At 34.6% G+C, this 23,244-nt stretch overlaps 3 protein-coding genes and 1 long non-coding RNA gene across 4 annotated transcripts in view; 2 read left to right on the forward strand and 2 right to left on the reverse strand.

Annotated features, from left to right (window-relative positions):
* The window catches only part of LOC147839397 (uncharacterized), a 765,501-nt gene extending 756,796 nt beyond the window's left edge, over positions 1-8,705 (forward strand). The window contains exon 3 of the long non-coding RNA XR_015518830.2: positions 8,565-8,705. This is a non-coding gene — a long non-coding RNA (uncharacterized LOC147839397). The remainder of the gene's footprint in view (positions 1-8,564) is intronic.
* Positions 1,737-3,740, reverse strand: ptrhd1 (peptidyl-tRNA hydrolase domain containing 1). Its single transcript, NM_001030275.2, is given in 2 exon segments — positions 1,737-2,178; positions 3,515-3,740. Coding segments are annotated over 2 exon segments (381 nt in total). The 5' UTR covers positions 3,725-3,740; the 3' UTR covers positions 1,737-2,007.
* slc25a27 (solute carrier family 25 member 27) lies at positions 5,541-12,347 on the reverse strand. The gene is given in 9 exon segments (NM_200341.1): positions 5,541-5,782; positions 5,856-5,958; positions 6,040-6,132; positions 6,211-6,295; positions 7,620-7,732; positions 9,860-9,982; positions 10,063-10,147; positions 11,760-11,948; positions 12,158-12,347. Coding segments are annotated over 9 exon segments (948 nt in total). The 5' UTR covers positions 12,243-12,347; the 3' UTR covers positions 5,541-5,710.
* A 2,987-nt stretch (positions 12,348-15,334) lies between these two features.
* abracl (ABRA C-terminal like) lies at positions 15,335-21,737 on the forward strand. The gene is given in 4 exon segments (NM_213642.4): positions 15,335-15,380; positions 17,753-17,821; positions 19,370-21,061; positions 21,400-21,737. Coding segments are annotated over 2 exon segments (246 nt in total). The 5' UTR covers positions 15,335-15,380; positions 17,753-17,760; the 3' UTR covers positions 19,555-21,061; positions 21,400-21,737.
* The last annotated feature ends 1,507 nt before the right edge of the window (positions 21,738-23,244 follow it).

The following is a 23,244-nucleotide window of genomic DNA, read 5'->3' on the forward strand; positions in this document are numbered from 1 at the left end:
GTTTACACACATACATTTTACACACATTGCATACACGTACACAAACAAGAAACATTCACTCACACCTCGTGCATATGGCCCCTTTGTTGCTTTTCCAAGGTGAAGATACATACCTTGAAGGAAATTATGCTTTGACTAACAAATCTCTATAACATCCATGAATGTGAGAATGCAACACATTGCAATAAAGCACCATGTAAAAACAGTACTGCCAGTGCCATCATTATATTTAAGGAAGCGTTATATGATTTATGATTGTTTTGAATTTGGAGGAACAACTGCTTATAAAGGAAACTTCATCATCTGTTTTTTCCAACTTGATTTATTAAGTCGTCCTAAATGTAATAGTCCTTTTTGTGACTGACTGAAATGAACTGGCGCATGTGAGTCAGTAGTTTGAGAGCCATGTTTTACTGGTCATACATTATTATTATTTCAGATACTGTATATTTTAGGGGTTTTTTCCACCTTTATTATATAGGACAGTAGAGATAAGACAGGAATACATGGAGAGCAGAGAGAGGGGGGGAGGATCAGCAAAGGTCCTCAAGCCGTGCATTGAACTCTGGTCGCCGTGAGCATTTCAGTGATATATATATATATATATATATATATATGTGTGTGTGTGTGTGTGTGTGTGTGTGTGTATATAATGTATATACTTATTGTTATATATCTTATCTTTTTTGACATCCTCAAAAAAAATGTAAATACATTTTAAAAATGGCTCACATGAGTGAATTGGACAACAATCAAGCTTCACTAGATATTTTTGATTCACAAAAAAAGTTTCAAAACTTAAAAGAACCAGCTTAAAGGAGTCGTTTGTTTTAGAATCAAGCTCAGTTGGTCATAATCAACTTTTTGATTTACTAAACAACCACCTCATACGTATGAGTCATTCGTATGAGGTGGTTGTTTAGTGAATCAAAAAGTTCGGCTCATATTTGCTCAAGATTCAAACTTTGCTGGTCATGACAGAACTTTTTGACTCACTTAAAAGAACTTGCTTATGGGAGTCATTCATTCAAGAGTCGAGCTTCACTGATGATGAAGAACCCTTTTGATTCCGTAAAAAGAACCAGTTTAAAGAAATCATTTGTTTTAGAATCAAACTCAATTGGTCAAATGAGCTTTTTTATTCTCTAAAAAACTGGCTCATTAACTTTATTTACTCAAGAATCAAACTGTGCTGGTCACGATGGAACTTTTCCTCCCACTCAAAAGAATTCGCTAACGGGAGTCATTCAATCAAAAATCAAGCTTCGCTGCTGAAAAAGCTTTTGCTTCACATAAAATAATGAATCTAAAGCAGTCATTTGTTTTAGAATCAAGCTCAATTGGTCATAAAGAACTTTGATTCACTAAATAACAAGCTCATAAACTTTATTGGCTCAAGAATCAAACTTTACTGGTCATGACAGAACTTTTTACTCCTTAAAAATAACTTGCTTATGGGAGTCATTCTTCAAGATTTGTTGGTGATGAAGAAATCTTTTGATTCACAAGCTTATTGGAGTCATTTGTTTTTTAATCAAGCTCACTTGGTCATAATGAACATTTTGATTCACTGAATAACCAGCTCATAAGAGTCATTCGCTCAAGAATCAACCCTCACAGTTCATGATCTAATTTTTTGATTCACTAAAAAGAATCAATTCATAGGAGTTATTTATTCAAGAATGAAGCTTCACCAGTTGCTTAATGATTCACTAAAAAAAAACAGTTTAGAGCTATTCAGCTTTCTTGGAACTTTATTTAATTACTATTATAGTCTTACATAATTAGTCATTCATTAATTTAATTAATTTGTTCTTTCAAAACCTCTTCCAGTGGGTCAGGGTCATCAGAACACTTCATTATTTTGATTCCAGCATAAACAAAAAGTCCATCCTATTGTGCAGATATTACCAGCACACAATGTAGATGTAGAAAATCAAAGGCGTGATGATAAAGCTGTTCCAGCACCTTCTTTCTTTCATTGTGAGGAGTCTTTATGTTGAGAGTTCATTCGAAAAGCTTGAATTTTTTCAGATAGGGCTGCACAGTCTCTTTAGGGTACGGTTTCAGTGCCAAACATGTGGGGATGTTCTCAGGCTGCTCCATCCACAGTTTGTGTGCGATGTCTTTTTCCTCTAGAGTACTGGAGAGAGTGGACAGAGAGGCCTCGTCTGGTGCCTGTGAGGGGAAAAATATAGATTTTTTTTGTTTAAATTGTTGTTTTACCATGTTACCATGACAATTTGTTCAGTCCACTTTCATTTTAAACCAGACGATATGTATATAAAAAAGAAATAGCTTCAAAAATAGTCCCATATTGGCGAGGCAGTGGCGCAGTAGGTAGTGCTGTCGCCTCACAGCAAGAAGGTCACTGGTTCAAGCCTCGGCTCAGTTGGCGTTTCTGTGTAGAGTTTGCATGTTCTCCCTGCCTTCGCGTGGGTTTCCTCCGGGTGCTCCGGTTTCCCCCACAGTTCAAAGACATGTGGTACAGGTGAATTGGGTAGGCTAAATTGTCGGTAGTGTGTGTGTGTGAATGTTTCCCAGAGACGAGTTGCGGCAGGAAGGGCATCTGCTGCGTAAAAACTTGCTGGATAAGTTGGCGGTTCATTCCGCTGTGGTGACCCTGGATTAATAAAGGGACTAAGCTGACAAGAGAATGAATGAATGAATAGTCCCATATTTATAGGGTATGAGTATGTATGGAGCATCTTCAGGTATCAAAAAAACCTGTTTAATTATCAAGTCATACCAGAGTTGCTGTTTTTTTTTTTTTTATTTCACCAAATTTTGTGACTTTTTTTTTTTTTACGATAAACAGTATATTCAAAGTCAAACCTACTGGCATTTCTGCAAGTATAATTCATTTGAGCTAGAAAATGTCACTGATATTATTTTGTTGTTTTCTTATAAATATTTTTATTTGACAAAGCAATCATCAAAGCAAATTCAATTAAGTTTCATTCATTCCACAGGCTAAACTGGTAAATCTGAAATTACGTTTCTATGAACTAAAAACTACTCAAAACACTTCAGAATGTGTGTATCAGGGGTGTCCAAAGTCGGTTCTGGAGGGCCGGTGTACTGCAAAGTCTAATTCCAACGCCAATCAGACACACCTGGGTTAGCTAATCAAGCTCTTGCTAGGCTTTCAAGAAGCATCTATGCAGGTGTGTTGAGGTAAGTTTGAGCTAAAATCTATAGACACCGGCCCACCAGGACCAGGTTTGGACACCCCTGGTGTATATAGACCATTTTCATTTGGTGAAGTTACTGCCCATGAACATTTCCTGCTTATTGTCAAAGTAGTTCAAAACTGTAACAAAAGGCAATTTACTATCTTAACGGTAATCAAAAATATGTGGACATTGATTCTTTTAAGCTATGAAAATTCAAAATGTAATACAGAGAATACATTAGGATCATTGTTATTTAATATATCCTTCAAAATGGTGTGTGTACGTAAATGTTTGAATCTTAATTTATTCTGTTAATACTGCTGGCAATCAGAACTGACCTGCAGCACTACTTTATGCATGCTGTCCAGCTCCGCCAGATACTGCTGAGTGTCAGGGTCACTGTAGTGCAAATGAATGGCTGCAGTGGCCGCGTGACAGGCTTGCGTTATAACCGCTCCTAAAGGCCACGATAAACTGTGGATCAGGTCTGACCGGACGATCACATACTGAACCAAACGCCTGGACGAGCCGCTGCCCGGCGTTGCCATTTTGCTCAACGTGGAAAAAAAATCGCCAGACCGGAAATGAGTCGCTGTTTACGTTCCGGGTTAAATTACTTGGGATTGGTTGCCCTCTAGCGGTTCTTTTAGGACACGAAATATTACAACGTAACACTTTCTACAAATAATACTACATGAAACTGCTGTCATGTTGGTATAATACACTCGGTTAGTTATTTCGAACTGCCTGAGGTAAAAATCTACAATTTCTCTAAAAGAAAAAAAGTTGCTCATCACAAAATTTTCAAATAAATATACAGAAAAGTGCAGTTTACATGTTAAAAATACCAGTTTATAGTTACATATCAATTACAGACTGAAGTTTTAGCTGGTATTCTAGGCTATATACAGTTGAAGTCAAAATGAATAGCAGACCAAGGACATTTTCAGTTTTTTAAAATATTTATATATATATTTTCCTTTCTTTTTTTCTTTTGCGAAATGCCTTATTTCTATTAATTCGGCAGGAAAAATGCCATATTTATAAAAAAAATGTAAAAAGATAATAATAATTTAAGGTCAATATTATTAGCTCCATTGTGATTTCTTTCTATTTTGTCTAAAGAACCGTAACCAAGCTTGGCTAGTTAACATATTTACATTTTAAGTTGAATACTAGTATTTTGTAAAGTAAGTAGGAAAATAGTATGTGCAGTCAGCATGGCAAAGAAAAAATAAAAGATTAGAAATTAGTTATTAAAACTATTGTGTATTGTTTATTGTTATTAAAACTATTAGTTATTAAATATATTATCTCCATTAACACTTGAGTAATATTTTTAAAAGACTTAAAATTTTACAGAAGGGCTAATAATTCTGACTTCAGCTGTATGTACATACAAAATGCACGTGGATTTACAGATGAAGTCAGAGTTATTAGCCCCCCTTTGAATTTGCTTTTCTTTTTTGAATATTTCCCAAATAATGTTGAACAGAGTAAGTACATTTTCACAGTATGTCTAATAACATTTTTCTTTTAGAGAAAGTCTTATTTGCTTTATTTCAGATAGAATAAAAGCAGTTGTTAATATTTTGAAACCCATTTAAGGTCAATTATTAGCCCATTCAAGCTTTAAATTTTAACTCGCCTAATTACCCAAACCTGCCTAGTTAACCTAATTAACCTAGTTAAGCCTTTAAATGACACTTTAAGCTGTACAGAAGTGTCTTGAAAAATATCTAGTCAAATATTATTTACTGTCATCATGGCAAAGATAAAATAAATCAGTTATTATAAATTAGTTATTAAAACTATAATATTTAGAAATGTGTTGAAAAAAATTTAACTTGCACTTTAACTTTATAAAAATACAATTACTTATATTAACAACAATAATAATAATAATAATAATAATAATAATAATAATAATAATAATAATAATATAAAATTAAAGCTAATTAAAAATATACAAACACATTCCAATATTAAAATAACCTGTTTTGCCAGACTGGGAGACTGGATTAAACAATTCAAGACCAGCAAACCCACTTAAACCAGTTTAGGATGCTTTTTTTCTACATTTATAAACAATAGTATTAATCCAGTCATTATTAAATAACCACTTTCTAAAAAAATGACATTTTTGAGCATATCTTACTATTTTACTTACAAAAATAACACATAATTTATCATTACTTTCCTTAAAATGCAACTAAACAACACTTTTAGCTATTTTAAAAAAGTTACTTTATTTATGTTACTTTACCGTAACATAAATAATGTTATGTTACTTTACTTTTATATTAGATTCTAATATAATACATTTCCGCAATACTAAAGTTTTTTTAAAAAAGAGACCACAAATAAAGGTCTGTAACATATTTTATTTATCCAAGAAACCTTGTATTTTCTCATACTAGTGATGTAAAAAAGTATTTTTTCTCATACTAGTGCCCAACAATTGAATAAAGAGTGGAATGTCAGCAAGTAACGGTTTAAAGATACAAATTAAACAAACACTTCATCAAAAATCATTAAAATGAGCTGATTCCCATTGCTCGTCTCAGTTGCTCAAATGTAAGCCAAAAAGTCAAAGACCAGGGAGCCTGCAAACAAAAGCACAGTTAGAATAACAACAAATGAGAATAAAATAACCTAAATAATTAAACATCACATTACCATTCTAAACCACGTTGGAAGAAATCCTTTATATAGAGAAAAAAATCCTTCTCTTCGGACCGACTGAACCAGACAGTCAGTAGAATTTCTGTAGAGAAGACCCCTTCAAACAGAAGAATAAAACCCCATTATAAACAATATTGTGTTTAATATATTAAAACGACACACACTACACTAAACGAACCTCCCGTTTGAATCCCGAGGCTGGTTCATGACTCTAGTTTTCACCACGTCCGCCGGTGTTCCCATAGTAGCAGCAACCAATCCCGAGCATATGCTAGGAAATGTTTTGAAACAGACTATTAAACGTGATGTTATTACTTCTGTCAACATTAGCGGCGCTACAGAATTTCACCTTGACAATCCATGACAGATGCTGTTGTCCGGTATGGAGGTGTTTCTCAGCAGAAAATGCTTCACTGTATCGTACGTCATGAGATCTAAAGATTAAATCAAGATGAAAAGGTTGATTTTGAAAATGTCAGTACACTGTAAACAAATCCTGGCTGCATTCAATTTTTAAGCTGAATCAAATTCACTGTATGAGTCCATTGAACTTATATTATGTTAAACAGACTTAAAACAGCTTGCGTAACATAAAATTAACTTGGAACATGATTAACTTTGTTTAATAAGTTACAATGAATTAAACACATTTGCTGTCATGACTAATTGATCATATTGTATTTTACAGTGTAGATGTTTGGAAAAATTGTCACCCTGGACCACAAAACCAGTCTTATGTTGCATGGGTAAATTACAAAAGAACTACATCAAGTCAAGACGATTAATTTCAAAAATCATTTGAATATTTAAGGGGACCTATTATGCAAAAAACATTTTATAAGGGGTTTAAACAGCTGAAAGCACACTTCATAAAAACAGTCTGCAGAAACACTTTGATTGACATTCTCATGCCACTGCGAGGGGTCTGCGACCACATGAAGGCTGTGACGGACCATACACGTGCGCTTGACGCAGAAATATAAATCAGCCTTTAGAGTTTTGAATCTGCCAGGTAGCTCCGCCTTCTTTTGAAAAGAGGGCTGGGAACACAACCTCATTTGAATTTAAAGCAACAATAAACAAAAATGGCACTATTTGGATCAAAGCCTAAAAGGGGTTTGAAAGAGTTCTAAAACATTATTTGTGTGTTATTTTCGGATTTCGTCTTTCGGATAAGACGTTAAACCGAGGTCCTGACTCTCTGTGGTCATTGAAAATCTCATGGCACTTCTTGTGAAAGAGCAGGAGTGTAACCCCGGTGTCCTGGCCAAAGTCCCTCTATCGGCTCACCGAATTGGCTCTATCACTGTCACTTCACTCCACCAATAGCTGGTGTGTGGTGAGCGCACTGGCGCCGTTGTTCTGTGGCTGCCGTCGCATCATCCAAGTGGATGCTGCACACTGGTGGTGGTGTGGAGAAACCCCCCCTCATGATTGTGAAGCGTTTTGGGTGTATGGCCATACAAAATAAATGCGCTATATAAATACACATTACATTATTTTGGACTGAAACTTCACACACACTCTAGGGACATCAGAGACTTATTTTACGTCTTGTTAAAAGGTCCATAATAGGTCCACTTACTAAAAATAATCTTCCATGAGAACATTTGTTGTCAATTTCCCACTGTATTTTCTTAGTATTTACATTTCATTTGGCCAAAAATTCCCATGTCCTAAGAAACCACACATCAATGGAAAGCTTATTTAATGACTTTTGAGATGCTTTTTTTGTGGTTACGTTTATGACTTCTGTACCTCCTAGATTGACCAGTGCGGCTCTCTGAACATTGGGAACCCATCCGGCCCAAAGACCTCGTATTCCTCCTTGTGCGACGATCTTTGTAAAAGCATGATAAACTCCACGTACCCTGTCGATTAGAATGAACACACACGTTACTGGTAAAACTGGTTTGGGATCAGTAGGATTTTTTAAATGACTTTAAAAGAAGTCTATTCTGTCCACCAAGACTGCATTTGTTTGATCAAAAATACAGTAAGGGCACGTGTCCACTGAAGCGTTTTTGGAAATCTCAGCACTTATCTAAAAAATGCTCAGTTGTGATCTTGTCTCAGTCAGAGCTCTTAAAATACGCAGACAACTTAGTACTTTAAAAAACACAGTGTTGTCATTGACTGACAATGTTTGTAAACAAAACCAACTTACAAATACTGTAAAATTGTGGAATATTACAACAAGTTAAAATAACTTTTCCTATTAAATGTAGTTTTAAAATCTGCATTAAATCACAATTTGTCATTTTTACTTGTCTAGCAGGCATTGTTAGTCTTATGGTGAACAATTAATCCAAGTTAATCCACTGAATAAAAAAGTCTGATTTGGAAATATTTCATTAAATAAATCACAGTTTGCTTCCACTCTGAAATGGCAATCCTTCTCTGATGATTAAAGAACTGCAACCCCAGCATGCACATCGCACACACCGGTTCCTGCTTTCCGCTGATTGTAAGCACACACAGCTGAAGCTATTCATGGACGGATTCAAAAACTATATAAACAACACTCACGCACTCATCTGGGCTGAATTTTGTTTATCTGTTTAGGGTCCCACTTTATATTAGGTGTCCTTAACTACTATGTACTTACATAAAAAATAAATACAATGTACTTACTGTGTTTATAATGTATTTGAGAACACTTGTGGTGCTTTTGAGTTGGGATAGAGGTTAGGATATGGACAGGTTTGGTGGCATGGGTAGGTTTAAGGGTGGGTTAAGGTGTAAGGGATGGTCAAAAGTGTATTTACAAATGTAATTACAAAAGTTAATTACAGATGTAATTATATACATGTATTTAATCAAGCATAAGTACACAGTAAATACATGTATTTACAATAAGTACATTGTAACAAACTATTAATTTCTGTGTAAGTACATATTAGTTAAGGCCACTTTATATAAAGTGGGACCCTGTTTAGTGAACTTTACGTTTCCCTTCCCTTCCCTTGTCTTGTTTGACCTTGCTTTGTCTGTTTACCTGGCTTGCCGCCATGGTTGACCATTCACCGGTTCTTCGACTACGATTCTGGATTCTCTGTATATCTGTTTGACCCTGTTGAGCATTGCCTGCCTGACCATTCTTGTAATAAACCTGCATTTGGGTCCTTTGTTGCCAGTATCCTTCACATAATACCAATGCCAGTTAGACCGCTTTGGCAAAAATACTTACAAACTACTAATTCATTCATTCAATCATTCATTTTATTTTCGGCTTAGTCTCTTTATCAATCTGGGGCCGCCACAGAGGAATTAACTACCAACTTATCCAGCATATGTTTTTTTACGCAGCGGATACCCTTCCAGCTGCAACCTTTCACTGGAAACCATCCATACACACTCATTTACACACATACACTACAGACAATTTAGCTTACCCAATTCGCCTATAGCACATGTCATTGGACTGTGGGGGAAACCGGAGCACTCGGAGGAAACCCACACAAATTCATTTATTCCTGTGACTCAAAGCTGTGTTTTTAGCATTATTACTCCAGTCTTCATTATTATTAGTACTCTTCTATTATTAGTACATCTTCACGATTCTTCACAGTTTGGTTAAAAAATTAGGACCAAAATTAAAGCATTTATTTGAAATCAAATCTCTTGTTTTGTACATTATAAATGTCTTCACTTCACTCTTGAACAAATTTATTTAATTATGGAATTTAATTAACAATTTCATTTGGTAGCATTTTATGGTTTAGTATGCCCTAAAGTTTTTAACACTGATAATAATATCAAGCCATATCAGAATTTCTGATGGATTGTGAAGGACACTGAAGACAAACCAATCCCTTTTAAAGTACATCCAGAAAGAAAACAGTGATTTTAAATTGTTAAATTTCACATTTTGTTTCGGTTTACTGTTTCGTTGATCAAGTAAATGCAATCTTGGTGAGCTAAATAGGCTTCTCTTCAAAACATTTAGAACAAGCAGTCTTTTAGAGAAGACTTATCAGTCATTATTCATGTCTCACCTCGGCGGCTTCCCTTCTAGTCGTCGCCTGCCCTCCATTTGCATCTGAACTTTCACTAGGTCAGTTGGACTAGCTATGAACTGACCCAAAGCACCTGATATCATACTGGCGATCACTGCTTTCCTGTGAACATAACAGGACAAGTGCTGAGCCATTCTTTAATCACTTTTCTGTTCCATTTCAGACATGTTTTCTTCCCTCACCAAACTGGAAAAATGCCATCTTCAGATTTTCCCAAGACAGATTCCCTCATCTGTTCGTAGGCCAGCATCCTGCCGCCTGAATACACTGAAGATGAGGAATTTCAAAGGTCAGAAATAGATTTAAAAATGTCTGTATTTTATCTACAGTACATACACAAGTTCCATATATTAAAAACACAGCTTTAAAGCAAATTCATTGATGCCAGGCACATTCAGATTTGAAATAAACTTGAAAACTATAGCAGATCAATATTCAATACCCTTTCTGTTGTGCTTCAATATAATTAGAGCCGGAACCACTTGTGGCATTATTTAGAATCACCCCAAAAGACTCATGTTTCTCTGCGTCAAAGTGTACTATTCTTGCCTTCTCTTCTCTTTTAGCATGTAGAGCAATTCAGCTTTAAATGTAAAGATAACCTTCCACCCACCGGTATTCAATGGACCAGAGAGATAATGTCTTGTCTTTACCTTGAAAAAATGTTATACTCTTTAAGAGGATCATGTAAACACTTGTATCAGATATGGCACCCCTTTATTGATTATGTTGATCATATTGAGTAATACCCTACAAACATATGTATATATAATTTATTATATATTTTTTAATTATTTATTTGGTTTAGTTGACATGTACTTGCAAAGTTTCTTATAGTTGGTTATGTGTGTTGAAGAAGCAGTTTCAACAGATATTAAGCAGACAGTCTACTAATACTCAAAAGGACCATCAAAATAAAGCGTTACCTTTTATTTATTTACTTTTGTTGTTGTTGTTATTATTATTATCATTATTAACATTGCCATGTTTCTCCAAACACTTGTAATTTTAGACTGAAGTGATCGACAGCTATGTTTTGTTCTATTCTTTGTGAGGGTTATAGGGTTTGTGAATGGATATATTTAAAAATTAATAAAAAGTTTAAAAGTCTTTTTACTTTATTAAAATTTAAATTTTAATTCCGCCATTATGTTCCAAATACATATGATTGTCTTTCTTCTGTCAAACAAAAGAAAAATATATAAAAGAATATATTTAGAAAAATGCTTGAAACTGGTAGCCATTGACTTTTTACTATATTGATGTCAGTACCAATACAAGTTTCCAACATTCTTCAAAATATCTTATTTTATGTTTAATAGAAAAAAAGACTTTCATAAAGGCCTGGATTAGGATTTTTGACATGATGTGCATTTGTGGTACAACAGGAATTCCAGGTTTATATATTTATCATAATCATCCAGTTTCTTTTATTGATTTATTTTAATAAAATAAATTAGCCATATTTTAGCCATGACCAGGGGTAGACTTAAACAATAAACAAGGTAAGCAGCCGCTTAGAGCTCCAGGAAATCTAGGGGGCCCCAAATAAATACCAAGAAGTATAAATGATGCTATAAATTATATAACACATTGTTTTCTATCATATTTTGTACAGTGAAAAATAGTTCATTTATTATGTTTAGTTGTGAAAGTACAAAAGGTGCACTTTAGAACTTTTGGGCTCCTTGGCTGGAATTTTTTAGGGCTCTAAAATCATTAAAACCGCCCCTGGCCATGACTCACCATTATAACAGTATTCATACTAAATATTATTACTAATTTAGCTTTTTTTTTGCACATGCAGCTAAAGATTAAGTTAATTAAGATTTTGGTTTGTGCATTGATGTAGTTGTGAATAAAGTTCATAACACGTTACCTATATGTCTGTAGATAGCTGGTGTGACCCCTTGCCACAGTTTCAAGGGCCCCTCTTCTCGCACTATACCTGCAGCTGTGCTCAACATGCCCCTGTATTTCTGAGTCTGTACGCTTCCACCATTCTTTCCAGATCTGCCTTCACCCTGGATCTGGAGTCTGGTTTTGGTAAGATCCAGGGGGAATGTGACTAAACAAAAATATTATTAATAAAACAGAAAGTAGACAAAAAAAATATTCAAATACATTAGGCAGATATCAATGAATACAAATGTATAGATATTATTTGCTTAAAGATACATTTATTTAATTATACATATATATTTTTTAACTACAAAGGTTAAGTAGCTAGGCTATATGTTTCTTATAAATGAAATGAATGAATGTAAATGCATCTACCCAATTCTGCCACAGCTGCAGCACAGGCTGATAAAGTGAACTTTGAAACTCGGGGCCACCGCGAATTCTCTTGAAGATGAGACATTACAAGTGTCTTCTGACTTCCAAATGAAAAAATATATGATATATATTTATGAAATTAACTATGTCCCAAAGGAACCACGAGCCTGGAGAGCATGCTCAAGTGTTGACACAGCTCAAGACAGGACTACGACCTTTAATAAGAGGCGAACCCGTTTCTTTTTAAGCCAAGCCGGTTGGACGGTGTAGTTACCGACCCCCTTACGTAATTACGTAAAACGTTATAAACTACAAAAGAACAGTCGGGCACAGAAAACCACAATTCCCACACTACTCCACACAAAACTGGCACCATCAGTCATAAGTCGAGTTTCTTGCGTAAGGACGGCCCGTCATTTTTGTACGCATGCGCCTTTCAGCAGATTGTAGCGCACACTGTCTGTCTGTCAGTTTATAGGATTTTTTTTGTTATCGAAAACAGAAAGAAAATTAAGTATGCCTAAATTTTATTTTCTCATTTATAAATTATCAGTAATCATAGATATATGAGCAGTACTAAACAAATACAAAGTATTGCTTCATACTGCCATCTGGTGTTTAGTAGATGATATTCAATACAATGTTCAAAAACAATCTATCTATCTATCTATCTATCTATCTATCTATCTATCTATCTATCTATCTATCTATCTATCTATCTATCTATCTATCTATCTATCTGTCTATCTGTCTATCTGTCTGTCTGTCTGTCTGTCTGTCTGTCTGTCTATCTATCTTTCTGTCTATCTGTCTGTTTGTCTGTCTGTCTGTCTGTCTGTCTATCTATCTGTCTATCTGTCTATCTGTCTGTCTGTCTGTCTGTCTATCTTTCTATCTGTCTGTCTGTCTGTCTGTCTGTCTGTCTGTCTATCTATTTTGTTGTGTATTATCGAATATAGAAAATCATGTAAGCTTTTCATTCTTGCTACAAATGATTAACCTGATATAAATTGCTCTATACTGCCATCTTGTGTTCAGTAGATGAAACATCACATTCTGTACAAAGTGCAATAATACACAATGTTGTAAAAGTACTCGTCGTTGGTAATTATTATGACGTCAAAACAATAATTACTGTAAATAATGTAGTTATATAATTCAATTCAATTCACCTTTATTTGTATAGCACTTTTACAATGTAGTTTGTGTCAGCAGCTTCACATAAATGGTCACAGTAAATTCTATCGGTATCAAAATGACATAATCTGTCAACTAATTTCAGTACAACGAGCAAAAATAAATAGAGAAAGAAAAATTTGTCATAGTTTACATCAGAACATCCCTCCAAAGTATACTGTTATATTGATAACATGACTAAGTAATTTGACTTGTTTGTCTTATCCATAGACAATGACACAAGTGTCATTCTGACAGCACTGACACAGAAATGCAGTTTTGAGAGTTGAACTAAGGGTTTTGAGCAAGAGACTGGCTTTTGCAGGTAATGGTCATTTGCTTTTTCTATGTGTTGTTTTGTGAAATGCACTTACTGTTTTGCCATTCTGATCTGAAAAATGTACCAAAGAGACTGAGAAAAACTGAGAAAAAAACATAATTTAAAAAATATCAGCCTCTACCAAATTGCAGATATGTCGATTTATGGTAAAAGTACTGGAATTATTACATATACTATGAAAAATCTGAAAATATGAAGTGAAAGACCAATTTATTAAAACAAATATTCAAAATCAAACATTTTTAAATACTAAATCATCTTTAGGGCGAGGCAGTGGCGCAGTAGGTAGTGCTGTCGCCTCACAGCAAGAAGGTTGCTGGGTCGCTGGATCGAGCCCCGGCTCAGTTGGCGTTTCTGTGTGGAGTTTGCATGTTCTCGCTGCATTCGCGTGGGTTTTCTCCGGGTGCAATGGTTTCCCCCACAGTCCAAAGACATGCAGAAAAGGTGAATTGGGTAGGCTAAATTGTCCGTAGTGTATGAGTGTGTGTGTGAATGGGTGTGTGGATGTTTCCCAGAGATGGGTTGCAGCTGGAAGGGCATCCGCTGCGTAAAAAAAACTTGCTGGATAAGTTGGCGGTTCATTCCGCTGTGACAACCCCGGATTAATAAAGGGACTAAGCTGAAAAGAAAATGACTGAATGAATGAATAAATCATCTTTATTTTTTGAAGTATGCCACAAAATATTTCAGATTCTTGTTTAACATATTTTTTTTTCTTTTTTACAATAAAACCAAAATCAAGTGTAGTAGAGCAACAGGATTATGTTTGATTGATTTTTTTTGTTAACCAACAATGCTGTGTGTGTAAACCATTATTTAAAACAGACAAAATATGGTCAACAATCTGGTAGAGCAGGCAGTTATTTTAATTTTTTTATTTTTATTGTGCATTAATAATCAACAAATACAGCAAAACAGGCAACAAACAAAAAATCCAAAGATAATTGAAATTCAAATAAATAAATAAACGCAAAACAAAACAGAACAAAAACAAATGGAAGACATTCACAAGACACCAAAAACAGATTCATAATAGCTTACAAGAGCTTTTACATTTTTACAGCTTTGAGAGACTTCATTTACTGAGTAAATTCGTTGATAAAAAAAAAAAACTTATATAAAGGAGATTTTGAAAGTCTAAATTTGTGGATTTACCATCTAAAATAATTAAATTAACAAAATTGTTAATGTTTTAATCACCATTTTCAAAATAACAAACCATTTATTTTGCATTCTGTGTTACCAACATATTATTTTAGTAGAATACCCAGAAAAACAAAATAATTCCAAAATGATTGCACACTCTGACAAACAACAAATAAGTGACATAAGAAATCCTCACTGTTTTCACAAAATGAACATTGTTTCTCAATATCTGAAAATTTGGAAAGTGGTAGAGCAGGCAGTTAAAGGCATAAACCACGCCAGTCTCTTATTATACTGTATATATCAAACATTACGTCCGGAAGCTCTTATACACACTGTACAGCTTAATTTATGCCATCCAAGAGGCATTAATTTACGGGCAGCACCTTTCCAAATTTATCCCAAAAATTCACTGTAGGTTAACAAATTACATTGCAACTAGGTTAACCTATAACAGAGAGGTTGAATGTGACGTCACACTCACCAAGCCATCTAAGGTAGTGCTTTCTCATTTCAATCAGCCTATAGTCTGCAGAGCGGCGGCACAAAACCACCACTGAGGTAAGTAGGTTGAACATAAAACTCCTTTGAAATGGTTTATGTTATTAATCAAATATGTATGCGAATACATGTTTTCTCGTTGGAGTTATGTATTAATAATACGGTATATATATTCAAGCTCTGGCGCTTGTGAATGCCTCCAACCAAAAGTATTTGCTATTTCATTTATTCGCGTGTATTTCATGGAAATGATTGTATCTGTTGACTGAGTTTAAACTATGTGTGATTTCTGGTTAAGTTCGATACAATGTTTATCGTATTTCTTCCACTTTCAGTGTCAAGATTCGCACTTCCGCATTGCTTTGATCAAATGATAATCCTCGTGCTCTGTGATACCCGTGACGGCGTTTATTTTTTTACGTCTCGTTATGTTTTTATCTCTCGGTATGGTGTTAAAAAAGGGAGACCACGCGTATTATTTTTTACATCAAAATTCGAAATAAGTAATAGTAGTCCTTGAATGGTCAGCATCTGCAATAAGCCGGTAGGGTGCGGCGTTGCTATTCCCAACGCGTCCAGAGAGGGCGCTCTGCGTAAAGCTTGACTAGAACGTGCTTGTCTAAATCACTTTAGCAGTTTATTCAGCACGTGCATTGTTTATTGTAATCAAAGACTGATTATGACTCTATTAAAGAACTATTGTTTATTATTCCAGTGTTCTGTTTTTGACTATAACGTCTACATATGCAAACTTGCATCAAGCTTACTCATTTACATTTTTAAGTCTATTTTGTAAGTCAGCATCAAATAAAATGTCAAAAAGGAGATTTTATATATACAGAAAGTATGTTAAATGCAAATAACATGTCTCTTTCAGGGTTTTATAAACTTTGTGAGAAATCGCACTTTTAGAGATGAGAACTTTAATCAACATTTCCATTTTAAATAAGTGGCAAGAGGAGCGGGATGCATTGGAAATAATAAATTGTATGAAATGTGACCTGAAATCTCATTGTTAAGACCTTTTTAAGACTAGATTTGATCAGGTGATTTTTACCAGATGTTGTATTGGACATACAAGATTAACTTATGCCTTTTTGCTTAAAGATGAAGAATATTTGTATTGCACAACTCCCATTACTGTTAAACACATTTTACTGGTCTGTCATGATTTTAATGATTCCACAAGGCTTTTTTTAACGAAATGAACTATTTTAAGGACATTTTAAACAAAGTGATACCAGGATTTTTTTTTTAGAATTTTTATCATGCATAACACTAAAAATCTCATTAAATTTATGTATTCATTTGTTTGTTGTTTTCAATTGTATATTTATTATTAAAATGTTCTTACCATAAAAATAGCCTTGGTTGTTGACCTCATTAAATTAAAAAAATACATTACATTATACTTTGTGAGAAAATGTCCAAATAAGAGTGTAATAATATTTTTGTATTTTTATATAAAATAATTAATAAAGTACTATTTTTATGTGCTTATAAATTTTCATGAAAGATAAGGTGAGGGTACTTAAAAAAAGCATTATGTTGCTGACGAATGAATAAAAACATTTATTTAAACAATAGTGGCGATGTGTATAGATTTAATAACTATACATTCATTTATTTTTGTTTATTTATTTGGAGAGGCTGCATTATGATTTTAAATTGTTTTTGAAAATAGTCATTTTTTAAGTCATCAAATAAATATGTCAAAATATAAAAAATTTCCTGACAAAAGTTTTGATATGCATCAACAAATGTTAAACTCGGTGTAATTTTGTTGAGCATCTTGTGCAAATCAGGGTAAACATTTATTTTCTTTCTTTATGTTTTTATCTTTTTTTAACTCTAAATTAAAACTTTATATTTCAATTTCACATTTATATTCCATAATTTCTTTTGTTCGATGATATTTCCATTTAAGGATCGACACGTCTGTAGTTAGATCCATAGCCGATATGGCAACAGTGCTCTAATTCTGGCATAATAATCAAGTAACCTTGCTGCCTTTTCAATAATACTACGCCAGACTCGGAGATAAACATGGGGAAAAAACTATTCTAGAATTGTAGGTGCACGAATGTCAGTTGTCAGTCGACACACAAGTGCATTGTGGTTTTTTGCTCGCATATTCACTCAGATTGGTGCTGCTCACTTTGGAGATTAGCAGCTGGCTCAATAGTGTGCTTTTAAAAGTACATTAAAAAGTGCATTATATTCCAATTTCACAGTAGAAATTGTACACTTGTGTGCTACTTTTAGCATTTTAATGACTGAAAACAAGTTTTCATTTGACTAATGAACCAATAATAAACTATCCTAAAGTTTTTCATTTACCAGTTTGTGAGTCAATCAGTATAGACTTCAGTCAGTATAGACTGATTGAAAAATAAGACATTTACAGTAATTATATGAATGTATACTTCCAGAGACAAACATGAATGTGGAACATGAAGTCAGTCTGCTCATTGATGAAATCCGCCGACTGGGCAGTAAAAGTAAGTCTTGTACTTTTTGTGAACAACATCATTGTTAGGAATGAAATACTTTTATTTGTCTTTTTTTCTAGTATAAATTATATTAATTAACAGTTTAAGTAAAACATTCACTTGAAAATCTTGATGAATTTTAAAATTACCTAGTATGTATGTCTTGTAGTACCAATTGACTAAATATTTGATTGGAATGTGCCAAACCATTGCTTAACCACATGCTTAATGTCACCAAATTACCAATGAGAAAATTAAGATTATGGAAGTAAAATTATTATTTATTTTCTTCATAGAATTTTCTTTTCACAAACTTTATTTGGGAAAAAATCTGAAAAAGGTGACGCACTCTAAGCACCTTGTTGGTTTGGTGGCGCAGATATAATTCTTTCATTCATTTTTCTTCGGCTTAGTCTCTTGAATGAACCACTAACTTATCCAGCATATGTTTTACACAGCCAACGCCCTTCCAGCTGCAACCCAAAACTGGGAAACACCCATACACTCTTGCATTCACACACATACGCTACGGCTAATTTAGTTTATCAATTGAACTATAGCGCATATCTTTGGACTGTGGGGGAACGGGAGCACCTGGAGGAAACCCACACCAACAGGGGGGGAATGCAAACTCCACACAGAAATGCCAACTGACTCGAAACAGCGACCTTCTTGCTGTGAGGCGACAGTGCTAGCCATTGTGTCGCCTTTGTTTCAGAATCACTATTCTGAAAATAAAGTGTAAAACATATGCTGGATAAGTTGGTGGTTCATCAGGGGTTGCCACAGCAGAATGAATAAAGGGACTAAGCCAAAAAAGAATGAATGAATAAATGATTCTGAAACACTGAGATGTAAATTAGACTTTCAAAATATATCTTGTTGAAACTGTGATTGAGTAACAGGTCTGTCATAAGAGCTTTTATGTAAGTCTTTACATGTCAGACTCAATAATGCAGGACAGGTCTTAACCTGATGAGGAATTCAAAAGGAAATGGCAGCACAGTTGAAACTGAAATTTCTGGTACAATTATGACCACAATTCTGAAAGGAATCTTTCCTTTTTTTAATCCATTCAACCTCTGGGTACAAGCACTACTAGCTTAGCTTAGCATACATCATTGAATCAGATTAGACCATTAGCATCTCAGTCAAAAATGACCGGAGAGGTTCGATAATCTTCCTATTTAAAGCTTGACACGTCTGTAGATACATCTTAAGACCGACAGAAAATGAAAAGTTGATATTTTCTTGGCCAATAAGGCAAATATGCTCTTATTCTGGCATAATAATCAAATAACCTTGCTGCCATATCAATGATACTACACCAGAGATAATAATGGTGAAAAAACCATTAGGTGCACGTATGTCAGTCGATACACAAGTGCATTGTGGTTTTTGGCTCGCACATTCACTCAGATTCATCCAGCTCATTTTTGAGAGTAGCAACTGCCTCAACAGTGTGCTTTAAAAAGAGCTTGAATGTTAATAGGAGACATTCAGGGTTGTTAATAAATGATTTACAGTGATCCCTGACCCACTCTCTCTGTCTCGCAGATGCAGACGGGAAGACCAGCGTCAAATTCGGAGTCTTGTTTAACGATGACCAATGCGCCAATCTCTTTGAAGCTCTTGTCGGAACACTGAAAGCGGCCAAGCGAAAGAAGGTGATCACTTTCGATGGCGAGCTGCTACTGCAAGGAGTTCACGACAACGTTGATGTCGTATTACTGCAGGACTGAATGTGACCGTGTCTTTTCTAAAGCCAAGCCGAAAAAAGTACAAATGCATTTTTTTACATGCCATTGCTACATTTTGATACATCTAAGAATGTAACAAGTTTGTGTAATGCATTGGAGTATTTTTATACAACCATTTCTTCCTTTCTCAGGGGAGTGATTCGCACAACAGTTTTTTGTAAAGTAGCAATCTTCCCTTTTCAAACACCTCAGTGGTTATATCATTAATATAAAACATAAAAATATACTATTAAAATGTGCATGAGCATGTCGCAGGCTTTCTGGCACACACTGTTTTCAACTTTAAAATGAATATCCATCAGAATATACCTCTGACGTCCAGTTGTGATTAAATTGATCATGCACTGGACGGTCAAAAGAGTAATCATGAGGCCGTTTGCAGTACTGTACTGTGAAATGTTTATAATTGTCATGTCGTTCATATTATATGAGCCATAACATCTTTATTTGTTGATAGACATGACAAGTATGTATTGTTGGATTTAAATATTACAAAAAAGAATCATGTTTGACCAATTAAGATAATTGTTTTAGTGTGATATTGTTTTATAAAGCTCTTGCGCAAACACTTTCGTATTGTACTCGTGCTATTCTTCTCTGTGCAAATGTTACATACTGTTGGACTCCCAGTGGTGCAGTTGGTGCCATTTCAAGCTCAGGAAGACCTTAACATGAGCAGCAATAGGAAGTAAAACTTCATCAATTATTAAATAACGGGGAGTTTTGCACTGGATTATGACAGTGGGGGATTTTCATTTGCTTTCTCATTTCTCATTCTCAACGTTTTGAACCTGGCTTTAGACTTCTAATTTGTCACGTTTTTTGCTTTCTGACCATGTCGTTGCTGTGTTTTCTGTCTTGTGATGGTTCATCTGCTTTCGAATGGCTGGAGACGCTTTGTTTAAAGTGCAATAAAATCATATTAATACATTTGACTTGATTTAGGACACTTAATACATTAGGTTTATGACTAGAGAATGGGGTATATGCACACGGACTTAATTTCAATAAGCCAGCCCCAGGGCCTCTGGTTAATTGTCATCCCATGAAAGAATGCAGCATTTAAGATCTGATTACTTTAAAAGAAAGTATGAGATACAATATAAAGTGCAAGAACAAGAAGCACTACATTAAATTCTATTTTTACATGCCTTGTATGTGGAATATGGAAATTAATTTTACTCCAGTATTTTCAGTCGAATTTCTGGTTAGCCGGCTGCTAATAATGGCGTCTGTGTTTAAAAGGTCTGTGGTCTCTTTTTACGCTTTAACAACCAAATCGATGCTTAAGTCTGTTTAACTGAATATATTTGGATGACATTACAACATCGATGCTGTAAAAAGAACCTCATGAAATTGAAAATAGTCACATTAAGCTTTCACTGGAAGTTCATCATTGGCTGAAAAACATTAGCTGTGCATATAATCCATTGCACACTTGATGGTGCAAGTATGTGATGTTGTTATCTGAAATGAATGAGCCTGGCTGCAATGGACTTTTGGAGATATGATTTTGTATTTTTAAAATACATCTGAGCCTTGACACTGGTAAAATCTATCTTTGTAAGAAAATTTCTTCTGTTTTTAATCTTTTAGATGCCATCCCCAAATATAACCTTTGTTGTGTGAAGGATTTAATTTTAATATCTAAATATAATCAAGTTTATTTGAACATTTATAGTCCAATAATTATATAACATTAGCTGTATTTTTGTTTTTAGTATATTCTTATCGTTTCCTGGATTTAAGTTTTTAAAGTATATTAATTAATTTTCCTTTGGCTTAGACCTTTTATTCATCAGAGATTGTCACAGTGGAATGAACCGCCAACTTATCCAGCATATATTATACAGAGCGGATGTCCTTCCAACTGCAACCCAGTACTGGGAAGTATCCATACACACTCATTCACACACACTACGGCCTATTTATTTATTCAATTCACCTCTACTGCATGCCTTTGGACTGTGGGGGAAACCCACGGCAACACAGGGAGAACATGCAAACTCCACACAGAAATGCCAACTGACCTAGCCGGGGCTCAAACCAGCGACCTTCTTGCTGTGAGGTGACAGTGATAACCACTGAGTCACCGTGTTGCACTTTGAGAGATTTGATTTTGTGTTTTTAAAATACTGAGCCTTGAGACTGGTAAAATCTTTGTAGTAGGAAAATTTCTTCTGTTTTTAATCTTTAGATGCCATCCCCAAATAGAACCTTTGGGAAGGATTTAATTTTAATATCTAAATAGTTTCTAGTAAAAAAATGAACATTTATAGTTGACTCAAACTTCCAAAAATAATATAACATTAGCTGTATTTTTGTTATTGGTCCATTCAGAATGTTGCCTGGATTTAAGATTTTAAAGAATATTATGGAAACTTCATGTTTTAACTAGTCGAAGCAAGAATATTAGTTCCACTTAAGATATTTTTGCTCTTTCAGTGCTTTTTCTGTTTTTACATTGTGTGAAATAATCATTTAGGAAATGTTTCTATTCAGTTTCATTATTTTATCTATTTATTGGTAATTGTTTATTTTATCTACTTATTATTAAAACAGAAAACCCCACAAGGTTTTAAAAAAAGTAATGGAAATTACATTTACATTTAGTCATCTAGCAGACATTTTTGTCCAAAGCGACTTAAGCTGCAGTCATGCTAGAGCTTGTGCTTGCAAAATTCTGTTGTATGGTACTGGGAAAAAGGGGCGGGGTTAAACAATATGATTAGACATTAATAACAGTGAGCGATTGCTCCATATTTAAAATTTCTTATTTTAAATGATCTTCTATTGGTCTCACGCATGGTGACGCGGTGGCATAGTAGGTAGTGACGTCACCTTACAGCAAGAAGGTTGCTGGTTCGAGCTTATGCTGGGTCAGTTGTCATTTCTGTGTAAAGTTTGCATGTTCTCCTCCCATTTGCGTGGGTTTCCTCCGGGTGCTCCGGCTTCCCCTACAGTCAAAAGACATGCGGTACAGGTGAATTGGGTAGGCTAAATTGTCCGTAGTGTATGAGTGTGAATGAGTGTGTATGGATGTTTTCCAGAAATGGGTTGCAGCTGGAAGGGCATTCGCTGCATAAAACATATGCTGCATAAGTTGGCGGTTCATTCTGCTGTGGCAACCTCAGACTAATAACGGGACTAAGCCGAAAAGAAAATGAATGAATGTTCTCACGCAATCACCTGATGTGATTTCGTAGGTAAGAATACACCAAGCCTGAACTTTTGAATGCAGTGAAATGCGAAGCACGTGCTTGCGTTTTTTTGTCTGTTGCATTCGCATGCATGAATAGAAGTCTATGGAGCAAAAAGTGCAGTGTGATCGCGACTTTACAACAGAACTACTTTTATCTACGATTACTAGTTTAACAAACTTTTAAGATTATTTAAAAGTAGTTTGACAAATATCTGTATATTGGAATTGAGGTTAGTTGTTTTTACTTCTTTTCTTTTCTTGGTCAAAAACATGATCTCACATGATTAGTGCTGTGTAAGCATCAACTATTTTACATAGATATAAAAAAATAAATTGAAACTATTGTGTGCTTTATGATATGCTGCAATAAATTTAAACGTTTCATATGATTTACCATGTATATGTAGACATTACATGAATGATTAGGTCATGAAAATTGACTTGAAAGTCCAGGAAAAGTCGTTGAACTT

This window comes from Danio rerio, chromosome 20 (assembly GCF_052040795.2).
Source record: "Danio rerio strain M-AB ecotype USA chromosome 20, GRCz13ab, whole genome shotgun sequence".
Classification (NCBI taxonomy): Eukaryota; Metazoa; Chordata; class Actinopteri; order Cypriniformes; family Danionidae; genus Danio; species Danio rerio.